This window comes from Elephantulus edwardii, unplaced genomic scaffold (assembly GCF_000299155.1).
Source record: "Elephantulus edwardii isolate Elephantulus edwardi_28Jun2011 unplaced genomic scaffold, EleEdw1.0 scaffold00017, whole genome shotgun sequence".
Lineage (NCBI taxonomy): Eukaryota > Metazoa > Chordata > Mammalia > Macroscelidea > Macroscelididae > Elephantulus > Elephantulus edwardii.
In genome coordinates this window covers 14,717,215-14,742,220 of record NW_006399767.1, presented here as the reverse complement: position 1 = coordinate 14,742,220, position 25,006 = coordinate 14,717,215, and the positions used below count along the sequence as shown (strand labels likewise).

At 37.9% G+C, this 25,006-nt stretch overlaps 1 protein-coding gene across 2 annotated transcripts in view; it reads left to right on the top strand.

The window, feature by feature from the left end:
• Window positions 1-25,006, top strand: part of UBR2 (ubiquitin protein ligase E3 component n-recognin 2) — a 169,334-nt gene that overhangs the window by 111,477 nt on the left and 32,851 nt on the right. For both annotated transcript variants that reach the window (XM_006881986.1, XM_006881985.1), the window contains exons 24-34: window positions 3,793-3,841; window positions 4,350-4,504; window positions 5,767-5,869; window positions 7,717-7,826; window positions 7,930-8,010; window positions 8,271-8,449; window positions 11,727-11,926; window positions 14,373-14,466; window positions 15,486-15,647; window positions 17,273-17,376; window positions 18,154-18,232. In XM_006881986.1, the coding sequence (XP_006882048.1) occupies window positions 3,793-3,841; window positions 4,350-4,504; window positions 5,767-5,869; window positions 7,717-7,826; window positions 7,930-8,010; window positions 8,271-8,449; window positions 11,727-11,926; window positions 14,373-14,466; window positions 15,486-15,647; window positions 17,273-17,376; window positions 18,154-18,232 (1,316 nt within the window). The remainder of the gene's footprint in view (window positions 1-3,792; window positions 3,842-4,349; window positions 4,505-5,766; window positions 5,870-7,716; window positions 7,827-7,929; window positions 8,011-8,270; window positions 8,450-11,726; window positions 11,927-14,372; window positions 14,467-15,485; window positions 15,648-17,272; window positions 17,377-18,153; window positions 18,233-25,006) is intronic.

Below are 25,006 nucleotides of genomic sequence, written 5' to 3'. Positions count from 1 at the left end.
ATTGGATCTTGGCAGAAAGCAAAGAGTACCAAAGGAATTTCTATCTGTGTTTTATTGACTGTGCAAAGGCATTTGACTGTGTGGATCACAAAAGATTGTGGCTAATCTTGAGGAAAATGGGAATCCCAGAACACTTGATTGTGCTTATGCAAAACCTATACTTGGGCCAGGAAGCAGTCCTCAAAACAGAGCAGGGAAACAGTGCATGGTTCAAAATCAAAAAAAGAAGTGTGTCAGGGATGCATCCTGTCTCCATACATTTTCAGTCTATATGCAGAACAGATCATTTGGGAAGCAGGTCTTTATGAGGAGGAATATGGCATCAGGATTGGAGAAAGAGTCATCAAACAACCTACGTTATACAGAAGACGCAACCTTGCTTGCTGAAACTGAAGACCTGAAGGACTTGCTGCAGAAGGTCAAAGACTATAGTCTTCAATGTGGATTGAAGCTCAACATCAAGAAGACAAAGATTCTCACCACTGGGCAGCACATGATCAATGAAGAAGAGATTGAGGTTGTTAAGAATCAACACTCTTTAACACCAGCAATCAGGAAATCAGAAGACAAATTGAATTGGGAAAATCTGCTGTCAGGGACTTCTCCAGAGTACTGAGAAGCAACTATGTCAGTCTAGAGACTCAGGTGTGCCTAATCCAGGCCATGGTCTTCACAATAACTTGCTATGCATCAGAGAGCTGGACAATGACTAAAGATGACAGAAGAAGAATCAATGCCTTTCCATTGTGATGCTAGAGAACAGTCTTGAACATACTATAGAACACCAAGAAAATAAATAGGTCTGTCTTAGAGAGGGTGAAACCAAGACTCTCCTTGGAGGCTAGGATTTTGAAGCTCCGTCTCACATACTTTGGGCACGTAGCCAGGAGAGACCAGTCCTTGGAGAAGGACATCATGTTTGGAAGGGTAGAGGAGCAACTCAGAAAGACCCCTGATGAGATGGCTTGATACAGTGACTGGGGTAAATGGGGGTTGGTGTGTCAGAATTAGTGAGACTGGCTCAGGATAGGGCAGGCTTCTGAGCTTCTTTACATAGGGTCACTATGGGTTGCAGGCAGCTTAACAGCACATAAACAACAATAACAACATAAAGAAGAAAATTACCTATATGTAATGCCATCACTCAGCAGTATTTTGTGTGTCCATAAAGATGACTTGTATTTTTAGATATATTTGTTGTTCTTATGTGCTGTCCAGCTAATTCCAGCTGCAACAACCCTATAGGAAAGAGTAAAAATCCCCACAGGATTTACTAGGCTTTAATTTTTACGGAAGGAAATCTGCATTATGTGTTGCACTGCTGACCAAGATGTAAGGAGTTCAAATCCACCAGCTTCTCTTTGCAAGAAAAGTGAGCATTCTCCTCTCATAAATATTTACACCTTTGGAACTCCTCTGGAGGGTTGCTGTAAATCCAAATTGACTTGATGGCAGTAGGTTTTTTGGTGTTTTTTTAATCTTTACAAGAACAGATTCCAGGTGTTTTCTCCCAAGACCTGCTCACATATAATTTTATTATTTTATTGCCTTTTGAAAATGGATTATTAGAGGTCATGAGTCAACTGTGATTCATAGGGACTCTTTGAACAACAAATGGAAAACGTGCCCTCTCCTGCACTTTGCTCACGATCTCTGCCATGCTCCAGCACTTTGAGGCAGTCCCTGTGTCAGTACCTCTCTCCCACCCTTGACTTATCCAAGGACTGGTGGCTCCTTGAAAACATATTCAGTGTATGTGAAACAAAGTCACTACATCCTTGGCTCTAAGGACCACCTTAGTTATACTTCGTCCAAATACATTTATTAATTCTTTTTATAGTCTATGAAATATTCAGTACTTCTTCACCATAATTCCAAGGCATTGATTATTCTTCTTCAGTCTTCTTTATTCACTGTCCAACTTTCACATGCATATGAAGCAATTGAAAATACCATGATGTGGGTCAGCTGCACCTTAGTCTGTAAAATCAAATTGTGTAGCAAGCCTGTATTGTGACTAGTTAGTCAATTTTTCACGTTTCAGAATTGACAGCATATAATCATATAGTTTTCCATAGAAACTTATGGAGTTCTAATCATTGTAGTTAGATTTTATTGTTTAGAAGTCTTCTCTTAAAATATCTTTTAAGAGTGTTGAGGGTACCATGGACTGCTAAGAAAACAAACGGATTCATCCTAGAGAGGGTTAAATTGTGCTGCTCCTTGGCGACAAGGATTCTGAGTCTTCGTCATACTTTGGTCATGTTGTAAGGAGAGACTGGTCCTTGGAGAAGGACATCATGCTTGGGAGGGTGGAGGGCAGGCGCTGGAGGGGAAGGCCCTCCAGTAGGTGGATTGATTCGGTGACTGGGACAATCGTGATGAGTGTGTTAGAGACAATGAGATTGGCACAGGACAGAGCAGAGTTCAGAGCTGTTGTGCTGAGTCACAGCAGCCGTTAATTTGGTGCTCTTAGATCTCAGACCTAAATTAAGATTTTTGTACATGTCTCCTCTGCATTAAAATGGAACAAATTACTGCTTTTGTGTGGGGGGTGGGAATTGACATATTTTTTGTCCTCATTCAACATTTGCTTATCAACCAAGAAGCAACAATCTAAACAGAATCAAGGGATACTGCATTGTTTAAAATCAAGAAAGATGTGCTTCAGAATTGTGTTATTTTCCTACCTATTCAGTCTTAGAGGTTCTGATGAAGTGGCATGCTATGTGTTGCACTGTTGCACAGTGGTTTGAACCCAAGAGCTTTCCCATGGGAGAAAAATGGGTAGTTTTCCCCTATAAACAGCCTTGGATCCCAATAGAAGATCTCTATTAGTTTGGAACCGACTTGACAGCAATGGATTTGGTATTTTTATTTATTCAGTCTGTGTGCTGAGCAGATAGTCTGAGAAGCTTGACAGCATGAAAAAGTACTCATCATCAGGATTGAAAGAAGACTAAATAAACAGTCAGCAATATGCAAGTGACACTACTTTGCAGAAAATGATGAAGACTTGAAATATTTATTGATGAAAATGAAAGAATATAGCCTTCGGTATTGTTTATAACTCATCATAGAGAAAACAAAAATCCACAGACCTGCACTAGTAACTATCATGATAAGCTGAGAAAAGATTGAAGTAGTCTAAGAATTTTCTTTCCTTGAATCTGTAATAAATTCAGATGGTACTAGCAGTCCAACAGTATATTGCAATGGGCAGATTGTTTCACGGGACCTCTTTGAAGTGCTACTGAGCAGAGATGTCACTTTGAGGACTGAGGGACACCTGACCCAAGCTACCATATTATCAGTCACCTCATATACAGGTGAAAGTTGGGCAATGAATATAGAAAGTTGAAGAAGAGTTAAATGATGCCTTTGATTGTGGTGGCGGCAGTGAGCATTGACTATATTATGGATTGCCTATAGAGCAAACATCTGTTTTGGAAGTTTGCCATAACGCCGTTAGAAGAGAGCATGATGAGACTTATACTTTGGGCATGTTACCAGAACAAGCCACCCTTGGAGAAAAATAACATGCTTCTTAAAATACAGGATCAACAATGGGTTAAGCACATCGGAGACTATGAGACTGGCACAGGAGCAGGCAGTGGTTGATTTTATTGTACATAGAATTGCTCTGTGTTAGAACCAACTCAGTGGCACCTAACAACATTAAGGATGAAAATCTTCTAAAATAAAAATATAGCAAAAATTAACTTATGCTATTACTTTAGGATATTGTTTACATTTATAATTTCTAATCCAAATGACTTACTTTCTTATTAGGCAGAGGAAGCTCAACGAAAATGGAAAAGACAGAATAGGGAAGATACAGGTACTTTTTTCATTTCTTCTTTTGGAAATTCTTATTGAACATTTCCAGGAGATTTTGTTTTGCTTGTTTTACAGTAAGCAAAGTAGTCTTATGAGAAGTAAGCCTACTGTACCCCAATTCTATGTAAGACAGATGTAGAAAATAGTGTTTTCTGTTGTGTCATGGTGAGTATCTTTGGTGAGATTAAATAATATATCTAAATGAGTGTTCTCCTATTCCAAGAAATAAGTAAGCTAACATAGGAGTGGTCTCTATAGATTTACCTCTTAGTTAATGGTGTTATTTTACTTTAAGACATTTCACGGGTGGGAACAGGCTTTCCCTTGTACTTCTATTAATTATGTAGCTGGTTTTATGCATTTAACTGATTTTCAGAAGGTAAAATATAGCCTTCAGATGTTTGTTAATGAGTGTTCTTTTGAGTTGATAGGCTATTAAAAGTATCTAACAAAAGTATAGGGGATTTTTTCATAAGTATGATTTACAGAAGAAACCATTTTCTTTTCAGCACTTCCACCTCCCGTTTTGCCTCCATTCTGTCCATTGTTTGCAAGTCTGGTTAACATTTTGCAGTCAGATGTCATGTTGTGCATCATGGGGACAATATTACAGTGGGCTGTAGAGCATAATGGATATGCCTGGTCAGAGTCCATGCTACAAAGGGTAGGTTAGAAGGCATCTGTTATTTATGTTTTAGTGAATCTGTAGTAAAAAACCAAAAAATAATCTTTTCAGTATTGATACAGAGACAATTTGGGACAAAATTGTGTACAGCATTACTTTAATTTAAAATATATAGTAAATTGTTACTGTTTTGTGTCTGTCACTGAAAATAAGTACATGACAAAAAGTTTATACCATACGATTGTGATTGCCACAGGCCCATTGGCTAGTCTTTCTCACTATTCTTTGTTTGGTCTCTTTCTATATGCAATATGCAATACTCTGATATTTCTGGAGAAATGTTTTTCTGTTTTAAGGATAAGGAAATAACTTCCCTTAGGGTGAGTAGTTTGAAAGCCATAAAGCTGAGATTCAAACACAGGCCAACTTGCCTCCAGCATTTCTATTCATTTTATTAGCAGACTTAAGTATCTCATTGGCTGTGTGAGTCCTTACACCCCTTTCCATTTTAAACATACATTTAAAATTGAAAAGCATGAAGCTTTCATGCACAAGACAATATCAGTATTATGTTAAGAGATTTATGGGAAATGTGGAGAGGGTGAACAGAGTTTATTCTGCTTTTACACTTGCTTCATGTCATTCAGGCTACCTTAGTTTTCCCACACCTTCTGACAACCGGAATAGCCTAATAATAGAGGGAAAGATACAGACCTTACATGCATATATCCTTCAAAAATTGAAAAGTAGGTTAAGAACAACAACCAAAAAAGCAAATAGATGGGTTTTGTGTGTGTATCTATGTAGTTTTATGTGTATTTTCATATTTATATTTATACATATATATTTAAAAGTCTTATATGGAAATTTTGAGATACACTGAACTATTAACTTTATTATAAACTATGTTGCTATAGAGATAAAAATTACTGCTTTAATTTAGCTGATTTAAGATTGCTTTCAGCTCTATAATTGTTTAGCCATTGTTATGAGATAAATGGAAAATTACATACTGTATGGAAAACTGGTCCTATCTGGTGATGATTTTGGCTTATCCTAAGAATTTTCAGTTGCATTTTCTTAACTAGTGAAAATAGAATATTTTGTCTTCCTTGCTGAGATTTCTTTTATTAAACAGCAAAGCTTAGTGAGTTAAAGCTGGTGGTTCTAATTTTTTTTTTGTTACTGCAGTTGATCTTTTTATTCAGTAGTGAGTTCATTTCCTTATTGTTATTTCTTGTAAAAATATATGCTTAAGTTTTTTGTTTTTGCTAAAAGTGAAAATATGTCTTTAATTTGAGGTGTTACATTTAATTGGAATGGCACTGCAAGAAGAGAAACAACATTTAGAGAATGTCACAGAAGAACATGTAGTAACATTCACCTTCACACAGAAAATATCAAGTATGTATACACTATTTCCTATGTTAGCTCAAGATATGATTATTTTAAATAAGTCCTATAACCTCTTTTATTAGATCATACTAGATTCTAAATGAGCTTTATTGAATCAAATACCTGAGGCTGTACATATATCTCTCTGTATTAAAGGTATAGTAAACCATCAGATATGAGATGTGGTGACATAATAGTATGGAGTTGCACTGCCAACCCAAAGACTCAAGGTTTGAATCCACTAGCTGCACCATGGGGAAAAGATGGCCAGTTTCCTCCCATGCAGTCATAGTTAAAATGTATACATTTAATTCATTACTAGCAAAAATAATGTAGAGTCCTTAGTTTGAAATGGGTGGGATGCATATTTATATAACATATACTCCTGTTGTTGTTGGGAGGAGATTCAATAGAGAGGAAGCAGAAGTGTAGTCCCTGTTGTTGGATCTTTAGTTTTCCTTCATAGCCTCATTCAGCTGTGAAGTGAGTGATGGTAAAAGTGCAGCATTTTCCCACTCTTTTATCCATCAGTGTGGGAGCTCTGTTGACGTAGTCTGTAGGGAATTGTGCTGCTAACCCAGAAGGCAGCTCCTTAAGAGAAAGAGGGGTAATCTCCTCTTGTGCAATTTACTGCCCCCAGAACCCTGCTGGAGGAGCCACTGTAGGTGTTTCCTGCTTGACAGTAGCAAGTGCCTTTTTAGTGTTTCTGTGAAACAGTGTCCTTTGCTCTCGTTGTTGCTAGTGTTTGAGCGTTACGATAATCACACCAAAACCCCCCTAATTTTTTTCACTGACTGTTAAGATCTCAGGTTCTCTCTCACTCTTCTTCCTATTTTTTGTTTGCTTTTCAACATTCCTCATTTTATCTGGAATTTTATCTTTAAATGTTTCACATATTTTAAGACATCCTTATGGGCTTAATATGTTTCACTTATTAAGGGGTGTGTATGTATGTGTGTGTGTGAGGGTGACATATGTTGGAGGGGACATATGTAAGAGTCACATTTCTAACCCACACACCACAGAATTTTAGTTCTGTAAAGATACCAAAGACCACATAGTTTTAATTCTTACCCTTAGAGGAAAGTAAGATTTTGCCAAGTTGGCCAAAAACCAAACTCACTGCCATCAGGTTGATTGTAACTCACAGTGACACTTTAGGACAGTGGAACTTCCCCCCACAGGGTTCCTAAGCTTGTGAATCTTTACAGAAGCAGAATGTCCCATTGCTCTTTCCCTGAGGACTGATAGATTTGAACCTCTTGACATTTCATTTCACAATCATTCTCTTTAATTGTGCTATAAGGGTTCCCTTTTGCCAGAATGGTAGCATTTAAATCAAGAAAGTGCGTAACTGAGCATTTCTTACTAGAAAGCTGAATTTGTTAACATTGTATCAAATGTACTTTTGAGACTATCTTCTTTGAATTTTTGCTCAAAATTCATAGGGAAGAAAATGATGTTCAGTCTAGTTTTTACTGTAAGAAAAGGTCAAAGCAAATAAATATACTTTAAATGCATTCCTGTAATCCTTCTTCATTTTCTTAAATTTGTAAAATCTCAGATAGAACCATCCTCAGCTGTGTTTTTATTTGACTTTTTTTAGAGGCCAGGTGAAAATAAGTATTTGGTATGAGAAGTTTTTGAATGCTTAAAGCATTCTCATTGTTAATAACTTTTAAGTATAAATATGTGTTCTGTTATTGAGAAGCATTGACAATCTTTAGTAATTAGAGCTATAATCAAGTAACAGTCAATAAATGTTACAAGCAACTGCATTTATCCTCTTGTGCTCTTGTACTGAGCACTCTAAAATGTCAGCTCTTGTTACTGTGCCTTTCATATTTCCATCTTAGAACCTGGTGAAGCACCAAATAATTCTCCTAGCATACTGGCTATGCTGGAAACACTGCAAAATGCACCCTATCTCGAAGTCCACAAAGACATGATTAGGTGGATATTGAAGGTAAAATGTCCTATATTGTTCTACTTTTTGTGAAAACTTGAGTGTTTATTATTCATACAGTTTAACAATGTTTTTACTGGTTCTTTTCTTCCCCACCCCCTAGACTTTTAACACTATTAAGAAATTAAGGGACAGCTCATCTACCAGTTCTGTGGCAGAGACAGAAGGACCCATAATGGAAGAGGTATAGAAAGTAAAACGTGGTACCAAGTTCATTATACACAAATTCACATTATCTGCATTAAGTTAGTATTCTCAAGTGGTTAAATGGCAAGAAACATGCCCTCCCCCCTTTTTTTTTTACCATGTTTGGTTGAATAAGAGATCTTGTTTAAATAAGTGAAATTGTTGAATCATTTTTATTAGTATCATAAAGATGTTTCTGTCTGGGAGAAAATGTGCATTTACAATCTAATGATCTAATTGTATGAAGTGTAATTTCAGAGTTTAAGGGACAGAGACAAAGCTGAAAGGAAAAGGAAAGCGGAGATTGCCAGGCTGCGCAGAGAAAAGATCATGGCCCAGATGTCTGAGATGCAGCGGCACTTTATTGATGAAAACAGAGAGCTCTTCCAGCAGACGTTAGAACTAGATGCCTCTACCTCTGCTGTTTTTGATAATAGGTAAAATTTAATAATAATTTTGACTCTCTCTGTTGGAGCTATTTCACTTTTTCTAAGTATACTTTTAATCCTAAAGAAGAGGCCATGGCACTAGGGATATTATATTGTTGTTGTTACGTGCCATCAAGTTGCCTGCGACTCATAGTGACCCTATGTACAAGAGCTCTAAATGCCGTTCTATCCTGTACCAACCTCGCCGTCTCAATCATACTCATTCCCACCACTCCACTCAAAAAATAAATCCATCTCATCGAGGGTCTTCCTCTCCTGTGCCGCCCCTCCACTCTCCCAAACATGATGTCCCTCTCCAAGGACCAGTCCCTCCTTGCAACATGCCCAAAGTATGTCAGACGAAGCTTCAGAATCCTTGACTCTAGGGAGCATTCTGGCTTCACCCTCTCCAGGACAAACCTGTTTGTTCTCCTAGCAGTCCATGATATATTCAACACTCCTCCAGCACCACAGCTCAAAGGCATCAATTCTCTTTCTATCATCCCTATTCACTGTCCAACTCTCTGACACATAGCACGTAATTGCAAAGACTGTAGCCCAGATCAGGTGCACCTTAGTCTCCAGCCTGATGTCATTGCTCTTCAGTGCTCTTAAGAGGTCCCTCACAGCTGACTTTCCCAGTGCAATTCGTCTCCTGATTTCCTGGCTGCTGTTACCAAGAGTGTTGTCTGTGGAACCAAGCAAACTAAAACTGTTAACTATCTCAATCTCTTCACCATCCATACTGATGCTGCCATTGGCCCAGTGATGAGAATCTTTGTCTTCTTGATGTTGAGCTTCAATCCATATTGAAGGCTGCAGACCTTGACCTTCTGCAGCAAGCGCTTCAGGTCCTCCTCAGTTTTAGCAAGCAGGGTTATGTCATCTGCATAATGCAGGTTGTTGATGAATTGATGAATCTTCCACCAATCCTGATGCCACATTCCTCCTCATACAGCCCAGCATCTTGGATGATCTGTTCTGCATACAGATTGAAAAGGTATGGAGACAAAATATATCCCTGATGGACCCCTTTCTTGGTTTTGAACCATTCATTGTCTCCCTGCTCTGTTCTGATGACTGCTTCTTGGTCGAAGTATAGGTTTTGCATTAGCACAGTCGAATGTTCTGAGATTCCCATTCTTCTCAGAGTCAGCCATAGCTTGTTGTGATCCACACAGACAAAAGCCTTTGCATAGTTAATGAAGCACAGATAGACATTCTTCTGGTATTCTCTGCTTTCTGCCAAGATCCATCTAACATTAGCTATAATATCCCTAGTACCACGACCTCTTCTAAATCCAGCCTGCACATTTGGCTGTTCCCTCTTGGCATATTGTTCCAAACTTTTTTGGATAATTTTCAGCAGAATCTTGCTTGCATGTGATACCAATGATATTATTCGATAATCTCTACACTCTGTTGGGTCACCTTTCTTTGGAATGGGAACAAATACATAGCCAGTGTCGTTTGGATCTTGGCAGAAAGTAAAGAGTACCAGAGGAATATCTATCTGTTTCCTTGACTGTGCAAAGGCATTTGACTGTGTGGATCACAATAGATTGTGGCTAACTGTGAGGAAAATGGGAATCCCAGAACACTTGATTGTGCCTATGTGAAACCTATACATGGACCAGGAGGCAGTCAGCAGAGCAAGAAAATACTACAATGTTCAAAATCAGGAAAGGTGTATGTGGTCTATCTCCATACCTTTTCAGTCTGTATGTGGAACAGATCATCCGGGAAGCTGGGTTCTATGAGGAGGAATGTAACATCAACCACCTTCATTATTCTGATGACAAAACCTTGCTTGCTGAAACTGAGGAGGACCTGAGGCATTTGCTGGAGAAGATCAACGGTTGCAGCCTTCAATATGAATTGAAGCTCAACATCAAGAAAATAGAGATTCTCACAACTGGACCAATTAGTAGCATCATGATAGACAATGATGAGATTGAGGTTTTTAATTTTTTTTTTATTCTTTTTATTTTTTTGTGTGCGTGTACCATCAAATCAGATCTGACTGATACAGGAGGAGATTGTCCCTCCTTCCCCGGCAGAGCATCTGGTGGGTTCGAACCATGCACCTCTGGGATTGGTAGTTGCTGTTCCTTGCCACTAGGCCACCAGAGCTCCCCAAGAGATTGAGGTTTTTAATAGGTTCTCCTTGCATGGCTCCATAATCAACACTCCTCATTCTAGCAGCTAGGAAATCAAAAGATGAATTACATTCAGATTCTCTGCTATGAGGGATCTTGTCAGAGTACTGAAGAATAATGATGTCATTCTAGATACTAAAGTCTGCCTAATCTAGTCCATGGTCTTTGCAGTTACTTGCTATGCATCAGAGAGCTTGACATGACTAAGGATGGTAGAAGATTAATTGATGCCTTTGAGTTACGGTGCTAGAGAAGAGTACTGAATATACCTTGGACTGCCAGAACAAACAGGTTCATCCTGGAGAGGGTGAAACCAAGCTACTCCTTGGAGGCAAGGATTTTTGAAGCTTCATCTGACACTTTGGGCATGTTGCAGGGAGAGATCAAGTCCTTGGAGAGGGAATCGTACTTGGGAGGGTGGAGGGACAGTGCAGGAGAGAAATACCCTGGATGAGATCGATTAACTCAGTGACTGGAGTAATAGGGGAAGCTATGTCAGAGACAATGAAGTTGGTTCAAGATAGAACAGGTTTCAGAGCTATTGTACATAGGGTCACTGTAAGTTGGAGTCAACTTGCCAGCACATAACTACAATGTCTCTTCAGGAGTTCTAGTAGCCTAGTGGTAAAAAGCTGCACTGCAATCCTGAAGGCATGCAGTTCAAATCTATCAGTTGCTCCACTGGAGTAAAAGGAGCAATCTCCTCCTGTGTGAATTACTCCTCTGAAAACCTGCTGGACAGTCAGCTATGGGTCAGTTCCAAATAGACGGCACCTAACAACAATAGTGTATACTTGATAGGTATATTTTACGGCCTTTAGTTGGAGGAATTAATTTTAGATCTGAGTTTATTAGTATATGTTTAGGAGCATATTTCTGACTATAGATAAGGAAATTTGTATGTACATACATAAACCGAACGACAGTAGCTCAGTTAGTACAGTGCATGGCTTCTATACTCCGTATTGGATTACGATAAGGATACATATAATCTTTTGACAACTAAGGTCATCAATACAATGTGTTGACGTACTTGGGATCTACTATTTTATGATTAATGTTACTAATTAATGTAATTAATACAGAAATTGCTTAAACTAATTATACTAAAAATCATTTTCTTGCAGCCCCATGGTTTCTGATGTGACACTTGTAGCATTGGGTCCAGCACAGACACGGGTGTATGAACAGAGACAGTTTGTTACCTGTATATTGTGTCAAGAAGAGCAAGAAGTTAAAGTGGAAAGTAAAGCAATGGTCTTGGCAGCATTTGTTCAAAGGTCAACTGTACTGTCGAAAAACCGAGATAAATTCATTCAGGATCCAGGTAAGTCATGACCAGATTTTTCTCTCCACTGTTAATATTGACTGCCACTTAGTGTACTTGATGATATATAGAGATTTTATTTTTTTAATATAATAATAATTTAGTAGGCTTGTTGGTTTTTTACATTTTCATTTCTTTTGCTTAATTCTTCTATTTTGCATATGTGGAGAGAGAAATTTATGAAGATTAAGTATTACACTTCACTCACAAAATTAGTGAAAAGTAATTCAAAGAAAAGCTTTTCTTTGGGATGTAACACTAATATTCTCTGGTACCTAACAAACATACTCTTTCTTTAACAAACTGGTCAAGTCCTAAAATGTTTTTGTATACGAAAGCAACAATAATAATTCTTTTTTACTTGTAGAAATTGATAGAATCAGGATGGGAGACCTTGAAAGCATGGTAGCAGATGCTTATGTCACAAGCTACATTGTGACATAGAATAGTTTTATAGCCATCACCAGTATGTTTCCCCAGAAAGCATGTTCTTTTTTTTTAGAAAGTATATGCTTAAGATAGACATTACCATGAAGGACATTTAGAAATGAGAGCTTCAGTATTAATGTCTGTGGACCAGAAAAGATCTAAGTGAAGGGAGAAGTTGAGCTGTTACACAGTCCCCAAAAGACCTCCACAAACTCCTCAGAGAGCCTGGAGTTGTCCTCTGGACTTGTCCTGAGTTAGGGAAAGGGACTGAGTTTATCCCAAAATTTATCATAACTGGTGTAGGCCACCTCTGGAGAGAAATGTGAGTTAGAGCAAAGCAGTTTAATCTCAAAAAGAGATGACAGTTGAAGGTCCTTGCCCAGCAGCTAAGAGAGTTTATCATCACTGTAAGTGACCACATGGGACTACATGTCATTGTATTCACCACAAATACTTTTATGTCTCTATTTACAGGCTTGTTTTATATTGACATATGCCTTAACTTTATCTATACAATAGAAACTGTCTTGGGAATTCCCAAAGTAAGTGCCTTTCATGTGTAGACAGGAAAAGGAAGTCTGAGAGTAGACTTCTCTAGTTAAGAAAATTCTCCACAGCGTGACTCTCAGGCACCGTAGATCAAGAGAGATTGGTCTGCTTCATCAAAAAGGGTGCATTGGGAGATAGGCTAGAGAGGGGGGGAAGGAAATGTATAACAATGAGTTACAATAGTCATTTGAACCAAATGATTTATAAATTTTTTTCACTCATAGGCCAAGAATAAAGTCCCTAGTTTTATTTAATTTGTTACATCCTAAGAGAAAACCTTGACTGCCTCTAAATGGATTTTTCAAAAACTTTAATAACAATTTATATCAAAAGATTTTCTATATGCCATGACATCTACATTGTTCTAGTTTAGAAAACAAATTGATACTTGAATCACTCTTTTTGAATTTTCTGTAACTGTACTGGTTATGGAACTCTGGTGGCCTAGTGGATAGGGTTGTCCTGCTGACCTAAAGAGAGGTGGTTCGAATCCCATAGCCACTCCAAGGGAGAGAGAGGAATCTTACATGATTTACTGCCTTTGAAAACCCACTGGAGGGTCAGCTATGAGCAGGTCCCTTTGCAACAGCAATGACTTGATTTTTTTACCATCAAGTCGCCACTGACTCCTTGCTGGCCCTCCAGCAAGTTTTCAGAGGCAGTTAATTGCACAGGAGGAAATTGCCCATCTTTCTCCCAAGGAGCAACTGGTGGATTCAGACTGCCTTGCCTATGAGTTGGCAGTGCAACTCCTTACCAGTAGACTACCAGAGCTCTAGTTATACAAGTTCATATAAAATTTGTAAAACTCCAAAAGAAATCAGGCACCATTTGATACTCATCTTTATTTTTCATATCCCTTGAATTTAAGTAATAAGCAGCAGAACATAAGATTGTCTAAATTACCTTTCCCCCTCTGATCTACCATCTCAAGTCCTTAATTGCTCTGTTCGCTCTGTACAGTGGGTTGGGTGACTCTCTTCTGTGTGAGTGTCATTAGGCGGAATCTCCTCTAGGGAGTGCCCTATTGCTGTCAGAATGCCTTTTTTATATTTGATCACTGTAACCCAGCTGCCTTGAAGGTCTTAGAGGCATCCCAAAGGAAAATACCCCTTCTTACCCTGAGCTCTGCCTGAAGAAAACCTCAGGATATAATGTTAGGAATTGAGCCTCTCAGTGTTCTGAACATGTATGATGCTTCCCAGATTGGATATGCTTTAATACAAGTTTTATTATCTATTCATAATTCCAAGATGATTAATTAATTTGTTCAGGATGATGAAGTAATAAATCCTTAGCTTTCTAAATAACCCAGAATCTTACCTAAGTTAATGATATTTCAAAATGAAAAGTATAAATTAAAACTCTTTTTAAATTTACAAACCAATAAGGATTTTCACTATTTAAAGTTATCTGTTTGCTATTGAAAAATTTAATTTTTTTTTTATTTTGTTTTCTTATAATGCAGAAAAACACGATCCATTGTTCATGCACCCTGATCTATCTTGTGGAACCCATACAGGCAGCTGTGGGCACATTATGCATGCCTATTGTTGGCAAAGGTAATTGATATTCTGAGTATTGAGAAGTTTACATAAAGACTAAAATTGAAATTGTAAGTCAAAGAAGTTCTAAAAAAAAAGAACAAACTAAAGATGTTGAGAAAAAATATTCCATATCCTTGCGTAATATAAAACAATTAAAAAGTAATTTGTTTTGAAAGATACAAGAGTTATTCATAAACTTCATAGTATCTCAACCTTAATATCCTTTATATCAAAAACTCTCCTTCGTTCTTCCAAAAAAGAAAGACAATCTATATTAAATAACAAATTGGATAAAGATCAAGGATTTTTGCAGAGGTATAAATCCTACAAAAATAATATTGTCTGTCTTCAGGCTTAAAGTGACCAACTCTTGATTCTGAAGATGTATGTACTGGCCACACTGTGTCCCAAGATAGCCATGACTCCCTGTGCTAAGATGAGATAGCACTAAACTCATTCTACCCTGATCTTTTCTATGCTTGTGCATAACCAATAGGTCTGCCCATAGTTAGCACCTTCTACCTCTTAGGGAAACTACACAGCACTACGCCCAGAAAATTTCTGTTGATACTCAAGTGAACGTTTACTTGCAAGGAAGTTTGGATTTTTCCCCCCTCTTTTGAATTACCATTTTCATACTTTAGAAATATTATTTTGATGATTCACAAATCCAAACAACAGTGTCAGAAATAATCCAGTTCATAATTGCTGTTGTTGTTTTTGTTGATGATTGCTGTCGAGTCGAGGTCAACTCATAGCGACTCTGTGAACAAAAGACTTAGTGCCTTTCCATAACTAATTTTGTTTCTCCAAGTTCATAGTTTCCAGAGGCATGTGATTTAGAAGTGGATACCACTCCTGCTTCCCAACCTGTTTTATGACTGGGAGCTCCACCAAACACTGTCCACAGTGGGAAACCATTCATATTAAAAATGTTAAAATTTTTTTAAACTATTTAAAAGGTTGAAGATTGTGACTGTCATTTAAAAAAAATACCATTGTTTTTGATAACCCCATGTTCTCTAATTGTAAAGGTATTTTGATTCCGTTCAAGCTAAAGAACAGCGAAGGCAACAGAGATTACGTTTACATACAAGCTATGATGTCGAAAACGGAGAGTTCCTTTGTCCCCTCTGTGAATGCTTGAGTAATACTGTTATTCCTCTGCTACTCCCTCCAAGGAATATTTTTAACAGGTAAGTATTAGTTCATGAAACCTTTATAATATAACAATACTTTTTTTTAAGATATCTGCATAATTATATTCTATTTTCCAGATTCTTCCTGAATTTTTCTACTTATTTCTTCTGGCTTGCTTTTGGAATATGTAACTTTTAGAAAGGAACATGCCGATAATTTACATTTCTGTTGTTAGGGGCCATTAGGTTGGTTCTGTCTCATAGCAACCTTAAATAGCAATTTCTTAATGAACCAGTCTTCTATGACAATTTCTTAATTTTTTAAATGAGATTAATTTGCTATGTATTCATGAAAACTAAGTATCTAGGCATTCCTGTTATGCTATATTGATCATCTATAGTAGATAGTATTCTTCATAAATCACCTTCAGACATTGTAGGGAGATGAGGGAGGGAGACATTGTAAGTTGAGAGGGAAAGGGGGGCAATTCAGACTTAGGTTTCTGTACAGTCTATCAAACTGAGTACAGATTTTCACTATTTACTAACGGTAGCTTCAAGAATCAGGAAAAAACAGTGATGTAGATTAAAATGGGAAATTCTTGTCATTTCATAATTTGAGGGGCTTTTAATTAATACTGGTATTATATCTATTTTATTTCAGATGTTAATTTGGTACTGTCCTAAAATCTGAATTTTAGAATTTTGTTATTTACATAAATATTTGTTTTTAAGAAAAATTTTAAAAATATTCATTTGAGTTTTATGAATCTATTCTTTGCTACTATTTTTATTAAGTTCAGAGTAGAATGTGTTTTTGCTATTCAGTTTTACAAGTTCAGATTATGATGTCTTAGTCTTATACAACTACAAAATATTACTAAAACACCATTAGATTTGAGTAGAAGCTTATGCTTTTTAATAATTAAAAATATCATAGTACTGATTCATATTTAGATTTGAACTGGTGAAGAAACCAGTCATTATCAGTTTAAGGATTAGCTGCATTAAAAGGAAAAATCACCTTTTCTGGATTTTATTGATCACTTTTCTAGTTCAGATTTCATTTTTTTTTTCTCCTCGTGAGAATCTACAATGGTGTAGCATTAAAAACACATGCTTTGGAGTCTTAGAGACATACTTAAATTTGAATGTTGGCTCTGTTCCTTATATGTCCTTAGTCAAGTTAGTCCTTTGTCAAGTTACAGAACTCTAAACCTCAGTTTCCTCATCTGTAAAATGGGGACAATAATGCAACCTCTTTCATAGGATCAAATTACATGGTTTTTCATGATTAACACTCTAATATGCTTACATTAAAATGCTTTACTCAGTGCTTGCCACATAATAAGCACTTAATAAGCATTACAACTAGTTACAGTGGCAGTGATTGTGATGGTTAAAATATATATACTAGCAAATCTCGATACTGACAAAGAATGCATTTTTTTGACAGATAATGTAATTAGCATCATATTGACAATTAATAGATCCCCCCTTTGGCAAATTATTCTGATCTTTCCAAGGCAATGACTTTTCCTTTTAGCTTGCTTTTTAAGGAAAATAATTTTTTTGAAGTACATTTAAAGTATTTTGCCCATAATCATTTAAGAAGTCTTTTTGTATCTGAACAATAAAGCAACAACAATATAACACTAAATACTCTCTATAATCTTTTCTAGCAGGTTAAATTTTTCAGACCAACCCAGTCTGACTCAGTGGATTAGAACAATATCTCAACAAATAAAAGCATTGCAGGCTCTTAGGAAAGAAGAAAGTACTACTAGTAAGTTCTGATAACCTGCTTTCATTCTTCCCTAAAGTCTGAGATTGTTGGAAAATGTATTTCCAGAAGAAACTGTTTAGAAATGTTTTAAAAGTGAAACCTCCCATTTTCAAAATTGACTCAAATTTTATCTAAATAAGCTAAACTTTTCTTTTACTACATTAGTTCTTATGTGCTTAAAATTGCACATAAGTTCTTGCAAAATTTGCAGTAAATATCCATTTATTCCCCCCATTTTATTGAAGAGCTTCTGGGGGTGGGGAAGATGTAACTGGATATCAGAGAACTGCTTTTAGTTCTCAGTGGGCTAACTCACTTCACTGTTAGCATTTCCAAAGCTTCCCAGAGTTGCATAGACGACACACTGCTCTTTCCACCTTGTGGGAGAGCAGTATGAGCAGAAACAACTATCAATTGATTTTTACAGAAACAGGGTAGCTTACTCGTCCTTTTCCTTACCTTCCCTAGCCAAGTTCTAGGAGCTGCACCTTTATTAGGAACAGTGCAGGTGAAGGTATAATCGTCAGAACAGTCATAGTTTTCATGCTTTGTATGGATTGTGTGTCAATTTCATTACTTAGAATGGTTTTCTTACTGGATTTGGTTTTTTGTTCTGGGTGACCTTTTTGTTTTTGTGTTTATTGGGGTTCTATTGTGAGGATTTTTTTATGTGTATTAGGGTTTTTTCCCATTTCTTTGATCTCTTTGACTAAGATTGAAAGAAATGTGGTTGTCTTTATACGATTATATAATAATATAAAATGCTTGTTCCTATAGATACTACCACCTCAAAGAATTTAGAAAATATGGATAAACTGCAGCTCCCTGAAGGGTTTAGGCATGATTTTATTCCTAAGTGAGTATATTTCATTATTTCTTTTAAAATCAGCCCACTTGAAGTGAAAAATTAAGTCAGAATGTTCCAGGACATTGATTTCTAATTCTGAGGTTTTAGCATTATGTGGAGTATACATATATTAAAAACCTAAGAGTGATGTGGCACATCTGACTCTCCCTAACTTGTCTTAAGTCTGCATTGCTGGCTCCCTGCTCTATAGACCGCTTTCTTTATCTGGTTCTCTTTGATAATGTTTCTTTAGGACACCTTTACCCACACCAGATCATATGCTTCCTCTGGCTTGTTTATGTCTACTTAGAACCTCACCAACTTCTTGTTATTATTGTGTGTTGTTGAGTCAGAACCAACTCAAAGCTGACTGACCCTCCAGCAGCTTTTCAGAGACAGTAAATCACATGGGAAGAGGCTTCCCATTTTTCTCCCATGGAGCAGCTGAATTTGAACTATGTGCCTTCAGGATTGTAGTGCAGCTTCTTAACACTAGGTCACCAGCTACCCACTAAGTGCTAAGTAACCCACCATCAAAATTGGCATATTTTCAACACCATTTTCTTCAGAACTGGAGTTTTTTAAAACCATTTCCCCCTATAGTCAGTTAATTATAAAGTATAGCAAAAAATCAGGAGCTAGAATGCTTGGTTCATGTGCACCACTACATACTAGCTGTGCTACTCTGAGCTGATTACTTGACCTCCCTGTGTCTTGATTTCCTTATCTATAAAGAGAACAATAATAGCTGTTAGGAGAATACATTTAAGGGGAAATGAACTGACATAATGTATCTAAAACAACATGGAAATATGTCTGGCAGATACTAAGCAATTCAATAAAAATAATACTAATGGACTTTTTAAAAACTCGAAAACATTAATCATTCGTTTTGTATCTCCTCCATTGCTAGTCCTGTTACTTTCTTTGCTCTTCCATATTTCCAATTAATATGCTTAATCTCTTTTCATTTAAATTTTTAGACATCTTTGTGTTGCATGATAATTTAGAATTTAGTTCTGTCCTATCTACTTCTTTTTAGTTTCCCATTAGAGTTATTTCATATTTTTTTGTTAAATCAGTTGTCGATTTTTAGATGATGGTAAGTTTACTTTCTACTGATATAAATTCTTGTTGTTGTTATTATTGTTATTATGTGCCTTCATGTCACCTGCAACTCCTAGCGACCCTATGTACAACAGCCCTAAACCCTGCTCTATCTTGTGTCAGTCTCACTGCCTCCGACACAACTACCCCGATTATCCCAGTCACTGAATCAATCCATCTCATTGAGGGTCTTCCTCTCTTGCGCTGTCCCTCCACCCTCCCAAGCATGACATCCCTCTCCAAGGACTGGTCCCTCCTTGCAACATGTCCAAAGTATGTCAGGCAGAGCTTCAGAATGCTTGCCTCCAAGGACCAGCTTAGATTCACCCTTTCCAGAATGAGCTTGTTTGTTCTCCTAGCAATCCATGGTATTTTCAATACTCTTCTCCAGCACCAAACCTCAACAGCATCAATTTCATCTTCTGTCATCCCTAGTCATTGTCCAGCTCTCTGATGCATAGCAAGTAATTGCAAAGACCACGGTCTGGATCAGGTGCACCGTAGTCTCCAGACTGATATCGTTGCTCTTCAGTACTCTGGAGGGATCTCTGACAGCAAACATTGCCAATGCAATTCGTCTTTTAATTTCCTGGATGCTGGTGCCAAGAGTGTTGACTGTATAAAGCATACTGAAGCTGTCAACAAGCTCAATCTCTTCATCATCCATCATGATGCTGTCAATCGGCCCAGTGGTGAGAATCTTTGTTTTCTTGATATTGAGCTTCAATCGATATTGAAGGCTGCAGCAAGCGCTTCAGGTCCTCCTCAGTTTCAGCAAGCAGGGTTGTGTCATCTGCATAATGTAGATTGTTGATGAGTCTACCTCCAATCTTGATGCCACACTTCTCATAGAGCCCAGCCTCCCGGATAATCTGTTCCACATGTAGATTAAAAAGATATGGAGATAACAGACACATCCTTGACACACATCCTTCCCATTTTTTAGCCATGCAGTGTTTCCTTGCTCTGTTCTGATGACTGCCTCTTGGTCCAAGTATAGGTTTAGCATAAGTACAATCAAGTGTTCTGGGATTCCCATTCTTCTCAGACTAAGCCACAGTTTGTTGTGATCCACACAGTCAAATTTTATTGCATAGTCAATGAAGCATAGATAGACATTCCTCTGGTACTCTCTGCTTTCAGCCAATATCCATCTGACGTTAGCTATAATATCCCTAGTGCCATGGCCTCTTCTAAATCCAGGCTGCACTTCAGGCAGTTCTCTGTTGATGTGCTGTTCCAGTTGTTTTTTGGATTCTCTTCAGCAGAATCTTGCTTGCATATGGTATCATTGATATTGTTTGATAATTTCCACACTCTGTCAGGTCACCTTTCTTTGGATTGGGAACTCTCCCAGTCAGTAGGCCAGGTGGTTGTCCTCCAGATTTCTTGGCACAACTTGGTGAGCATATCCAGGGCAGCATCTGTTTATGTATGTACATTAGAATTATATTTTAATCCCTGTACAATTTTGCAATTTTGTATTTCTAAGGGTTTATAATTACCTTGGGATTGGTTTTGTTGGTTTGATGTTTGTTTGTGGGTTTGGTTTGTTTTGTTTTCAGTTCTATGGTAGCTCTTTCAAATGCAGCCTGTTGTTGTTGTTGTTCTATATAGTCCACTAAAACTTCACAGCAACCCTGTGAACAATAGCTTTGAACCCAGCCCTATCTCGAGCCAGTCTTACTGTTTCTGACACACCTAGCAGTAGTGTTTTCAGATACCTAGTCCTAGTCTATGAAGTTCTGGTGGCTTTGTGGTAAGAAGCTACGCTACAATTCCAAAGGCACACGGTTTAAATCCACCAGCTACTCCACAGGAGAAAGATGGACAGTCACCTCCTGTGTGATTTATTGCCTCTGAAAATCTGCAGGAGGGTCAGCTATGGGTGGATTCCAACTTGTAGTCCTCAACAAAAGTCCTATCCTAGGGCCCATTCTTCTGCACTAGTCAGGACAGAGCTTGCTGCCATCTGAGACTTTGCTGTGGTCCTCTTAATTTCTGGATCTTGTATCTCAGATGAAAAATGTTTGAAAGTATTCACATCTAAAAATATGTCTGTTCTGTCCATGTACTTGATTGATAATTTCGGTATAGAATTGTGGGTTACAAGTAATTTCTCATCTAGATTTTTTTTATATGTGAAAGTTTACAAATCATACTGGTTTTTCATTTAATTATTCATACATATTTTGTTTTATAACATTGTAATTGATTAATGTTCTTAATTATAATATATGAAGAGCCCCTTAACAGTATATTATCTTTTCCTTCACCCAACTTCTGTTTATTAATTTTTACTCCTCTCCCTCTTTTCCCATACCACTTCAAAGATTATTTTATCTGTGTGTAAACCTTACTTTAGCTTTTGTAATAGTGGTCTTATAATTGTCCTTTTGTGACTGACATTGCATTCAGCATGATTTCTTCTAGATTCATCCAAATTATGCAGTGTTTGACAAATCCATTATTTCTTCAGTGATTTATAATGTTCCATTGTGTGACTGTACCTTAGTTTCTTTATCCATCCGTCAGTTGATAGACACTTGGATTGTTTCTATCTCTATGCTTTTATAACTAATGCATGGGTGTGCAAATTTATCCGTTTCTGTTGTAGCTCTTATTACTATAGGCTGCATAACTGATAATGGGACTGCTGGATCAAATAATGTGTCCATAGATTGTTGTTGTTATGTGCCGTCAAGTCACTTGCGACTCATAGCGACCCTATGTACAACAGCCCTAAACTCTGCTCTGTCCTGTGCCAATTGCACTGTCTCCAACACTCCCATCCCGATTATCCCAGTCACTGAATCAATCCACCTCATAGAGGGCCTTCTCCTCCTGCACTGTCCCTCCACCCTCCCAAGCATGATGTCCTTCTCCAAGGACCGGTCTCTCCTCACAACATGTCCAAAGTATGTTAGACGGAGCCTCAGAATCCTTGCCTCCAAGGAGCCACCCGGTTTAACCCTTTCCAGGATGAATCTGTTTGTTTTCCTAGCAGTCCATGGTATTCTCAATACTCTTCTCCAGCACCACAGCTCAAAGGCATCAATTCTCCTTCTATCCTCCTTGGTCATTGTCCAACTCTCTGATGCATAACAAGTGATTGCGAAGACCATGGCCTATATCAGATGCACCTTAGTCTCCAGAGAGACACCATTGCTCTTCAGTACTTTGGAGAGATCCCTAACAGTAGACTTTCCCATGGCAGTGCGCCTTTTAATTTCCTGGCTGCTGGTGCCAAGACTGTTGACTGTGGAGCTAAGCAAACTAAAGCTGTGTACAATCTCAGTCTCTTCACCATCCATCCTGATGCTGCCAATTGGTCCAGTGGTGAGAATCTTTGTCTTCTTGACATTGAGCCTCAATCCATATTGTAGGCTGCAGTCCTTGACCCTCTGCAGCAGGTGCTTCAGGTCCTCTTCAGTTTCAGCAAGCAGGTTTGTGTCATCTGCATAACACAGATTGTTGGTAAATCGTCCACCAATCTTGACCCCACATTTCTCCTCATAGAGCCCAGCCTCCCAGATAATCTGTTCTGCATATAGGTTGAAAAGGTATGGATATATGATGCATCCCTGGCGTACGCCCTTCCCAATTTTGAACCATGCAGTGTTCCCTTGCTCTGTTCTGACAACTGCCTCCTGGTCCAAGTATAGGTTTCGCATTAGAACGATCAAGTGTTCTGGGATTCCCATTCTTCTCAGAGTCAGCCACAGTGTGTTAGGATCCACACAGTCAAATTCCTTTGCATAGTCAATGAAACACAGATAGACATTCTTCTGGTATTCTCTGCTTTCAGCTAAGATCCATCTAAAATCAGCTACAATATCCCTAGTACCATGACCCCTTCCAAACCCAGCCTGGACTTCTGGTATTTCTCTGCTGATGTGCTGTTCCAGTCGTTTTTGGATAATCTTCAGTAAAATCTTGCTTGCATGTGAAATCAGTGAGATTATTCTATAGTTTCCACACTCAGTTGGGTCGCCTTTCTTTGAGATAGGAACAAATATAGATCTCTTCCAGTCAGTTGGCCAAGTAGTTGTTCTCCAGGTTTCTTGGCACAACTTGGTGAACACGTCCAAGGCAGCATCTGTTAGCTGAAATTTGTCAATTGGTATACCATCTATTCCTGGGGCCTTATTTTTTTGCCATTTTCTTCAAAGTAGTCTGAACTTCTTCTTTCATCACCATAGGCTCTTGCTCATATGTTGTTTCATGAAATTCTCCTGTGTCTGCCAATTCCTTTTGATAGGGCTCCTAAATTTGTTCCGGTTTTTCCTTTACTGAGCTTTATAGTTTTGGGTTTTACACCCAGGTCCATCTTAAATTCAGTTTTGTAGATGATACGAAATTGAGGTCTTATTTCAATAGTCTGCTAATCAGTAGCCAGTTTTGCCAGCATCATTTGTTCAAGAAGCTGTCTTTTCACCACTTAGTGCATTTTGTTTCTCTAAGAAATCAACTGTCCATAGATGGATGGTTTTACTTCTGGGTTCTTAGTTCTGTTCCATTGGTCTGCATATCTGCTGCTATACCGGTACCAGGCTCTTTTGATTACTGTGACTGTGTTGAGGATTTTGAGAATAGGAAGAGTATGACCTCCTGCTTTGTTTTCTTCTTTAGGAATGCTTCACATAATGGAACTCTTTCCTTTCCATATAGCATTTTCTATCTCTTGAAGAATAACAGCAGAATCTGGATTAGGAGGATTGCAGTGTATCTGTAGGTCAGTGTTAGTGACACTGACATTATCACAGTGTTAAGTCTTTCAATCCATAAGCACTCATCTATATTTTGAAAGCATTATTTTACTAACTTCTGGCATCTATTGCAAAATTAATGCCATTCTGATTCCTCTTCCTTTGTTATTTTATTACTTGGGAAACTTGCTGTGTTATTTTCTTTACTCCTGTTTTTTTTTTTAAAAAAATTTCTCTCTCTTATTCTTTGGAGTGTAAATCTTTTTCTTTCATTTTTCTAGGTTCTCATTAAACTATTCTGAAGATTGATATCCTTCAGTTCTTAGAATTTTTCATGTTATTTCTTGGATAATTTTCCATTCTTGATTTGTTTTGTTTTCTGTCTTGGTTAGCTTGCTATTGCCCTCTTGGGCATATCTTTAAGTTTTCTACCTTCTGCATTGTTTCTAGGGAGCCTTGGGGGCCTAGTGATTAGGAGTTGTGCTGCTAACCCAAAGGCAAGCAGTTGGAATTCACCAACAGCCCCCAGGGAGAAAGATGAGCAGTCTCCTCCTCTGAAAACCCTCTGGATGGTCAGCTCCAAGTGGGTTCTGCCTCAGCAGCAAGGAGACAGAAGGAGAGACATTGTTTCTGTCTTGTGTCCTTTTTCTGCTTATTTTGGTGCTTTTTATTAAAAAGAAAAAATACTCAATCTTTGTATGACTTTTCAGAAACAAGGCATTTAAAAAGCTTGAGAACCTGGTGGGCAGGTTCAAACTTAGAGACTTGTGAACTGCAGTTACATAATCAGAGTGCTGGGCTTTTACTGGGGGAGCCACTTGCCATAAGGTGTCCATGTTAGTAACACTTTCCCCAAGGATTCTTCACTATAGAAATAAATCTCTATGGCAGTGGTTACATGTTTCTGACATTATCAGAGGAACATGGGTCCAAGGGTCTCACTGTTTAATATGTAGGTCTCCACCTA